At 46.1% G+C, this 9553-nt stretch overlaps 1 protein-coding gene across 2 annotated transcripts in view; it reads right to left on the bottom strand.

Annotated features, from left to right (window-relative positions):
- Positions 1-3892: 3892 nt before the first annotated feature.
- VAMP4 (vesicle associated membrane protein 4) overlaps positions 3893-9553 on the bottom strand; it is a 34528-nt gene continuing 28867 nt past the window's right edge. For both annotated transcript variants that reach the window (XM_073356331.1, XM_073356332.1), the window contains exon 8: positions 3893-8000. In XM_073356331.1, the coding sequence (XP_073212432.1) occupies positions 7972-8000 (29 nt within the window). In that variant the 3' untranslated portion in view covers positions 3893-7971. The remainder of the gene's footprint in view (positions 8001-9553) is intronic.

Raw genomic sequence — 9553 nt, 5'->3', positions numbered from 1 at the left:
CAAGTACTCCTTTTTGCGAATACAGACTAACACAGCTGCTACTCTGAAACTTTACACAACCTGTGGCTAATGAGGTGACTCTTCCATCTTTCAGTGAGTGGAACGAGGCAGTGATCTAAACTTCGGGGTTTGAGTAGCGTGTTGATGGCCAACCCTGCCATCATCTTTGGGGTGGTATGTGGCAAATGACTGGATAATCTGCTGTGGTTTTCAATTATGCAGACAGATTTTCTGCAAATACTTGCCTCAAGGAGTGTTTTTGATGTATTCACCAGATCCTCAAAGAGCCTAGAAATCAGTGGGAGTTAAGTGCCCAGGTAGCCTTGAGGATCCAGGCCTAGATTTTTAACAAACAAGTTTATGAACTATAGAGCTTGATAACGTGGAAAGGGATAACTACCAGACAACATACACAAAACATAATGGAAATCTTTGACCTGAGGAACTGTCTGAAGCTAAACGTGTAGGCTAGATTTAATGTAATTAACATACTTTCTGCTCCAGCCTACTCTTCTCGCTGATGCTTCCTTTGTGAAGTTAGGGAGACATTAGAAAACGAAGAAATTTATTTCTCCTGAATAATACAAGGCGAACTTTTTTAAAGCTTCTACAATTAAATGCAACACCAGAGCCAGAGGCCACCAAATATCAAAGGGTGTTAAATTAAAACGCATGGTCTGCAAGGATTCCAGGAATGATCTCCATGCCATGTATAGAACGAGGATTTAAACCATTCTAGAACTACAGGGATTAGGATGAGACCTGCCTCATAGCTGATTATCTCACATCTACCTAGTGCAGGGTTTCCTGCAGCTTTCCTGAAAGTATCTGGTGCTGACCACAGTCAGAGACAGGATCCTGGACTTGCTGAAGCATGTGGCTGACCCAGTCTAGCCACCCCTATGGGAAGTCATCTAATTCAGGAGAGTTTTTCTGAATAACTGGCTACTGTGTTAACTGAAATGGGAACGTATATTCCAAGGCCAGAAGGGTCCTCTCTGATCTAGCCTGACCTCCTGGACAACACAGGCCAGAAAACTGCCCCCACAGTAACGCCTAGAGCAGATCCTTTAGAAAACCACCCACCCTTGATTTACAAATTGCCAGTGACGGACAATCCACCCTGACTCTTGGTAAATTGTCCCAGTGGTTACTCACCCTCCGCGTTCGAGCATGAATTTTCAGTTCCAGTCTGAATTTGTCTAGCTTCAGTTCCAGCCCCTGGAGCTTGTGATACCTTTGTCTGCTAGGCAGAGCAGCCCACTGCTAAAAACGTTTTCTCTGTGTGGGCACTTAGCCCGCCAGCCAGTCACCTCTAACCCTTTGCTGGGCACAACAGACTGATGAAAGGAAAAGGTGCTTCACAGGGCATTCTTGTGGCTCTTCTCTAACCCCTCACCAATTTATCATCATCCCCTTGAACTGTGAACACCAGAACTAGGCACAGGGTTCCATTTGCATCAGGGCCAAATACAGATGTAAAATAACCTCTCTTTTCATAATCGAGATTCCCCTGTTGATGCATCCAAGGATTGCATGAGCCCTTTGGCCGGTGTCACATGGGGAGCTCATGTTCAGCTGATTATCCACCATGCCCCTGAAATCTTTTTCAGGAGTCACCGTTTCCCAGGATAGAGTCCCCCATCCTGCACATATGACCTACATTCTTTTTTCCCAGATGTAGATATTTAGCCATATTAAAACGATGTATCATCCCCCTTGCACAGGAAAGAGCCTCACTGAAAGGGTTTCCTCCCCTCCCTATCAACCGTGATTCTAAACATGTCGCTGATTGTCTGTATCTTCCTCAACAGGGCTCTGTATATCACGTGACTGGCCCAGCCATTGGGGTGTCATTTCATGACGTTTCAATGGGCGGGCTTTCTTCCATCTGTGCCCCATCTCCTCTCTGCGACCTTTGGGAGGCAGGGATGCATTAGCATCCCATTGTACAGATAAGGGGAAACTGAGGCACAAAGAGACTAAGTGATTTGCCCATGGTCACATGGGAAGTCTGTGGCAGAGCAGGGAATTGAACATGGGTATCCCTGCCCAACCATCCTTCCTTCCCCACACAGCAGGGAGCCAGTAGTAACTGAAATGCTAATAGAAAATTCATTCCAGGAATGAGTTCCAGGCAAAGATTTGCCAGAGAGAGAAAAATAACGAGCCTTTATATAACCAACTTTGTCCAGCCCCTGAAACTAATTAAAGGAGAAATTCATACCCATTTTTGTATCCAGCTACCCCAGCTCGATGGACTGTCACTCCTTAGCTCAAAGGATTCTACTGAAGTGGAAAAAAAATATTTTTTACAGGAAAACAATGTAAATTAAAACTGGAAAAGGACAAAATTTTAGTGGAGGCCAATACAGAGACACAAGTTAGTTTTGTACACAGAAAAAAATACTGACCTAATCCAACCAAGTGCAAGAAGAAGATTCAGTGGAGTGTGTTGACCCAGGAATGATGCCCTCAATCAGCTATGGACTGAGCAGGGCTCTCTCATTCCCACAAAAAAGGTTGCTCCTAGATTAGAAGTGAGGGGGCTTCCAGGCCCATAGACAGGAGTGGCTAAAACTTGCAGGAGGCAGGCAAAAGCTTCTAGACAAGAGAGGTGCTTTTCGGTAACTTACTTTCTTTGAACTGCTGCACTTCAGAGCCAGGTCAGTGATGCCTGCCGTAGTATTCACATAGGCGGCTCAGTTTAACAAAGATGTCTCTTTGCTAGAAGTACCAACACTGGCCATGTTGGAAAGCACAGTCACGTGAGCCCGATTCGGCTCTTACCGTCACCAGTATAAAAATCAACATCACTCCCTGAGAACAATGGGTTACACTTACACGGAAAGTGAGAGAAGTGGGTCCAGGACTGAGCTCAGGAACCTAGGAAGAGGCCCTTTTCCAAGGCCACAAGCACGGAGAAGGCTACGGGCTGTATAGATAATAGAAGGCTTTCTATTCTCATGCATTCCCCATCTGAACCGAGTGTGACTATGGACTAGGATTGCACATTAAACCTTAATCAGGTTACTGTAGCACCAGGAAGTACTTTTAAAGGGAAGTTAATGCATAGCTAACTATACCTCCAAGAATAATTCCTAAAAATTATCTTGGATCCTAAAACACGCTAAAGATATCTCTGCTGAGCTTCACCCTCTGCACCCAGGCCCCCAGCCGAACCCCACCTCTCGTGCATCCAGACCCCCACATCTGCACCCAGATCACCCCCCACTGAGCCCCTCTCCCCCTGCATCCAGACCATTCCCATTGAGCTCCCCCACACTCAAACCCTGACAAGTTCCACCCCCCACCCCTGGACCTCCCTGATGAGCCCCCTGCCCTCCACCACCTGCACCCAAGGCCCCCACCCCACAAAGCCCCACTCCCCCAGCATTGGGACCCCCTGCCGAGCCCCCACACCCAGACCCCCCTGCCAAGCCCCAACCACCTGCACACGGACCCCACCCAATGAGCCCCTGTGCATCCAGAGCCCCTCCACACCCAGACCCCCCACTGAGCCACACGCACCCAGATTGCCCCACACAGAACCCTCTCACCCCACATCTGGATCTCCCCACACTAAGCCCCTCCACACTTGGATCCTGCCAGGCTGAGCCTGCCTGCCCCACACCTGGATTGGGGGCCAGGGCTGGTCATGAATGCAAGACTCTATCCCTCTCGCTCGCTATCACAGTGCACCTGGTGCAGAGGGGCAGGGCCCAGGGATGTTTCTGGGGCAGGCCTGGCCCTTGTGCTACGTCAGGGTCAGTTGCAGTGTCACCGCTGAGTCCATGTGCTGGGCAAGGGGGAATGGAGGGTGATCTCCACTGCCATGCTGGAGCCTCCACATTTATTTATTGACAAATAAAATATGCAGAATTTTAAAATATTGTGTGCAGAATTTTTATTTTTTGGTGCAGAATTCCCTCACGAGTATCAAATGAACTTTATAAGTAATTTTTTTTTAAATTCAAACTTGTTCTCTGTTTGAATTCAGTACCACATAAGCTTCCCATAGTGACAAATTCATTTTTACTCCCATTCATACAGCATTGAGAGAAGGACCTGAATACTTACTTAGACATCAGCAAAACTAACTAAAATCCAATGGAGCAAGGGAAAAGTCTGCCCTTGATTACACCCATGCAAACCCACTGAATACACACTGCAGTTGCACAGGTGCAGCGTAGGAATTGCTCAGACCTATGGTCCATCTAATCCAGTTTTATCTCAGATGCTTCAGAAGAAGCTAAAAGAATCTGGCGAAAGGCAGATGTAAAATACTCTTCGCTCAGGAAGGTTTCATCTTAATCCCTTCTAGTAGGAATGACTGAAACTGTGAAGCAAGAGGTTTTTATTTCTTCCATTTCAAAGCATGATTTCTGCTCCCAGGATCTCTGTAACTGTTTATGCATAAGCAGGGGAAAAACCCCAGCTTGACTTTCAGATCCCAGGCTAAGTTTGCAGGATTGGCAGTTTAAAAAAGCCATCTCTTTCTATGTGACCTGAGCAAATGGGTTTTGTGATCTGTAACGTGACCATGCCGTGTTATTTTTCACCACTTTTGGGGAGTGAGCTGCTCTCTCGTAGAAGCTGGAGCTGTGTGCAAGGAGTGGACAGCATTTTTGCTATTAATATGCTGTTCTTATTTTTAGGCAGCACATTTTGTTTGACTACCATCGTGTGACCCATCACAGTAATCTAGCACCAGATGTATGGTGTAGTGGGAGACTGTGAAAATGAAACTTTTAATCCTTCCCCTGTAGTCTAGACCTCCTGGCTCTGGTTTCTCCATGATGCATCCTTTTCACTCCTGTTTGTACAAGTGCGTAGAGATACATCTGTCTGGCAAGCCCTGCTCTTTGAAACATCAAGAATAGAGTGAGAATTCTCACAAGGCCCATCACTTAGCACTCATCTCTCAACTGAGTGTCTTCAGACAGATGAAAAGTACGCTTAAGAAGACTATGTCCCACCCAGGAGCAATGATGGCTTTGGTTATCAAAGGAAAAAAGAGGCAGCTGAAATTTCTTGAAGCATGAAAAACACTGTCTTGTTTTGATCTCAAAAGGCCAAGCAAACAGATTACAATTTCTCAGAACACTGACTTCAGAGCCCAGAATAACCAGGAGGATTCAGCCTGAAGGGCAACTCTTCAGAGGGGTAGAAGGAAAAGCTGTGACGTGACTGAAAATAGGGGCTTATGAAAGTGCCTCCAACTAAAACTACAGAACTGGCATAGTACAGTCTCTCCCAGGCTTAACAAGGACTGGTGTGGCATCTACTAGTGAAATCTCCTTATGTGCCAACCAGATAGGATCGTAGGAAGTCTTATAGCCAATCATTTTTCTACCTTCCCAGAGGGGCCGGCACCAGCTGGCACCGCAAGTTGGAGGAGAGCATTCTTGCTGCTGCCTCAGCTGATGGTCACAGTCCTGAGCCCACAGGAAGTCTGCAAGAATTTCTATTTTAAATGCCCCAACCACATCTCCAACTCACCTGTGGCACTAACTTTGGCTGTTGTCTTCTTCAAGTGGCTGTGGGACATCAACAATGTATCCAATGTGGGGTGGAGGTAAACCAGGTCTGGGCTGTCCTGCAGGCGTGGGCCATTTAAGAAAATCTTTAACTCGTAGCTCGTGCTTGCATTATGCAAATCAAATATGCTAGAAATGGTCTTGGAAAAGCTCAGCTACAGGTGCCATTGACTATAGTAGCCTGCCATGAGCTTCAGATCATCAGTCAGGACCTCGTCTCACTCATCTTCTTTCAGTCTGAGCTGGTCATCAGGAGCAGGGATCTTGAAGATTCTGGGCATTACCACCACTCTTGTGCAGAGGATGAGATATGGCCCAGGAGCTTGTAGCAGGACTGCAGGTTTTCTGTCACGACAGTAGGGGCAGTCAGAGATCAGGCTTGGTCACCTCTGACATTCCTACTTTCCTCACACAGAGTGCTATCTGCCCATTGTTTGCTGGGCCAGGCTTTTGCCAAGGACCATGTAGTGTTCTGCGTTCCATGGTACATTTGCTGGAGGACCAGTTCCTGGCAGCAGCCATGTGGTCTGTGAAAACCTGTTTGGTCACAAACTCACTGCAGTCTGGCAGCCTCGCATACCTTAGGAGTTAGAGAATTCATATAGCAAAGCAGCCCAGTGTTTGCCCCTGGGTAACTGCAGGCTGAAGAGGTATTCTAAAAAAAGGTCATAATTCAAACAGTAGGGTCTTCCACAGCTTCAGTCCTCAGCTATGAAAACTCCACTGGACCAATAGCTGGCTCTTTCAGCTAAAGCCAGAGTCCTTTTCCTGCCAGACTGGTTCTCTGAGAGTTGATAGGATAGCCTAACTGATGTGATTACCAATGGGTAGCTAGAACACACATCTATAGCTTTGACAGCAGTAGGGGAGTGGAAGAACAACAGTGAGGGAAACACACAGCTCTTATATATGGGCTGAGCTCTGCAGGTCCTAGCACCTGCTACTGCAGCCCTTATGGCCTCACTTTGCAGCTGACTTTAACCTACCCTTTTCAAATTTACATCTCCGTCCATCTTACAGCAGCCCTTTCTCAACAGTGGCACTGGAGAACTAGCATGTTTCCTCTGAGCCCCTCCTACATTCAGCTTTCTATGTACACACTCCTCTTTACCATTACGCATTACATGTTTAAGATTTTTAGAGAGAGGAAGGGTGGCTCTGACTTTTGCATCTCTGTACAGATGAAACAGTGGGAAGGTAAATATGCACATTAGCTCTGAGAATCACGGATAGTCGCCTATTCAGCAGTTAAAGAGACTTTGCATGTTTCCAGGAAGTGGTGCTGGAACTTTTAGAGTGGGGATAACATCTGTCCACGCCCCCCGTTGCTCCCTAGAGCTGAGCCATGGCTCCGGGAAGAGGGGATGTGGACAGTGGTAAGGGGGCCAAGGCTGGGTGTGGTTGTGGAGCCCTAAGTGCAGGGCTGGAAGCGGAGCCCTGCGTAAAACCTGGGGGTGCTGCAGCACCCCCTGCCCCCGCATCTCTAGTTCCCACACCTATGTGCCCAAGAGGAGGACATGTTCCTTCAATCAAGTTAAAAAGTAACACAAATGCAGGCACACTTCTAATGCAGTTCTTCAGTCACCAGGGCATCAAACTGATCATATTTAAAAATCATCCATCTAACTTTGGTGTAATAAGATAGCAGAAAGCTGATCTCCTCTGGATTCCTGATAACCTATGACCACTTTCACTACTTGACCCCCCACTACAGACAGGTAAACCAGCATGTTTTTCAAATCTTCTCCTGCCACCTGTCACACTCTGGCATTCTGCAAATCACAAGATGCATTTCCCCCCCCCCCCGCAGAAAGCCACAAAAGATTGACCAGGAGTTCCACACTTACAGTCAAAAATAGGTTTAGTGGAATGTCTTTAGTCACAGCTGTAAGCAGCGATACTGAAAACACTTAGCTTGCACATCTCCATGACAGTACAGAACGTCTCTTGGTTTGCAGAACCTAATTGTTTTTTTAAAAAAACCATGAGAAAATGACATCCTTGCAATTATTCACAGAATGGTTAGATTCCCTTTAACATAATACTACTTTCTTCCTCCTTCACTTGCATGAAACAACTGAGCTCCTACCTTCGGCAGCTGGCGGTAGGAAACGGTGTTTAAATTATAAATAACCTCATTACTACTTAACTATATATACAAATAAAATGTATTAGCAAGTAGCTAGTTCCAAACTGGGATTCCTGGAATATAGCAAAAAAATAGGGTTTGAGCATTCAACGTTGTTATAAATCAATGTATGTGAAAAAGGGTCATTTGGCAGTTCTCAGAATGCCCTAGTTAGAACTGGCTACTTGCCTCTTTTGCCATCTTGAAAAAGATCACCTCAGCTATATACATATGTTTCATTTAAATTACACAGCAGTTCTTATCATCCCAGAGCCGCTTCCACGGACATCTCCAGCCATCAAGTCAAGTGTGGTATTTCAGGATGATAGGTACTGTAAGAGAGGGAAAAAACAAAACAAGTCTTTAAAACCATACATATACAAACCTAACATTGATCAGTGTCAGAGCTGCAGACGAGAAAAAGAAAAGGTTACTCGGCTTGTGCAGTAACTGTGGTTCTTCCAGATGTGTCCACCTATGGGTGCTCCACTTCTGGTGCACATGCGCCTCGCAAGCCCTTGATCAGAGATTTTCTATTAGCAATGTCCGTTCAGTCCACACATGCGTTCTATACAAGCTCGTGCCGCACTCCGGCATAGGGCTGTACGGGTGAACCACTCTCAGTTCCTTCTGTATTCGAACGTCCAACAAAAACGGAGGGGAAGGAGGACGGGAATGGAGCACCAGTAGGGAAACATCTCCAAGAACCAGAGTTATTGCACAAGGTGAGTAACCTTTTTATCCTTTTCAAGTGGCGTCCTAATGCACGCTCCATTAGGTGACTCCCGAGCAGTATCCTCACCAGGAGCAGGGGCTTCAGAATCCAGTGCAAGACTGAAGACGGTACAGCAGAACCAAGCACTGCATCAGATCCGATGGCATGAACCAAGGCATAGTGTTTAGAAGAGGCATGCACTGAGGTCCACTTAGCAGCTCTGCAGATCTCAGACACAGGAATGTTTCTGAGTAATGCTGTGGAACTTGTTTGTGATATGGTAGTATTATCCTTTGGGGTGGCAAAACACCAGCCGCATCATAGCAAGTGGTAATACACCCAGAGATCATCTCAAAAGTCTCTGTGAAGAGATCATGGACCCCTTTGATCTTTCTGCAATGAAGACAAGTATAGGTGATTTCTAAAGTTGCTTGGTCCAATCCAGATAGGAGGCCAATGCTCACTGTACATCTACTGTATGAAGGGAAGTCCCCTGCTGAGATTTATGTGGGTTAGGAAAAGGTACCAGCTGATGAATACACTGGTTAAGATGGAAATCCAACACCACCTTAGGTAAGAACTTTGGGTGTGGTCATAGTGAGACCTTGTCTTTGAAAAATATTGTAAATGCGGGGTCTGCCATCAAGATTCCAGTTTCTCCAACCCTATGGGCTGGTGTGATAGCTACTAGAAAGGCCATCTTCATAGATAAGTGAAGCAAGGAGCAGGTTGCCATAGGTTCAAATGGAGGTCCCTTAAGGTATCAGAGTACCAGATTGAGATCCCAAGTCAGAGTAGGATCCTTAACCTGGGGATAAAGATTCCCCAGACCTTTAATAAATCTGAAGGACACAGGGTGCACAAAAGTAGAAACCCCTCTGGTGGGGAATGAAAAGCTGATATCGCAGTGAGATGAACCTTTGGGATAAATGATAAACCCAATTTTTTTAAAATCCATCAGATAATCCAAGACGGCCGACAGTAGAAAAGATTCAGGCACAAGGGAGTGATGGTGACACCAGTGGCTGAAACCTCTTCTATTTCTGAAGGTAAGTAATTCGAGTTGACGCCCTTCTACTGTTTAGAAGTAAAAACAGTAGACTTCTACAGTACAATCAAAAAAGCTAACAATGTTAGGAACCGTTGGGAAAGGGATAGATAATAAGACAG

The sequence above is a fragment of the Lepidochelys kempii genome, chromosome 8 (genome assembly GCF_965140265.1).
Source record: "Lepidochelys kempii isolate rLepKem1 chromosome 8, rLepKem1.hap2, whole genome shotgun sequence".
NCBI lineage: Eukaryota > Metazoa > Chordata > Testudines > Cheloniidae > Lepidochelys > Lepidochelys kempii.
This window is presented reverse-complemented; position numbering and strand designations above follow the sequence as displayed.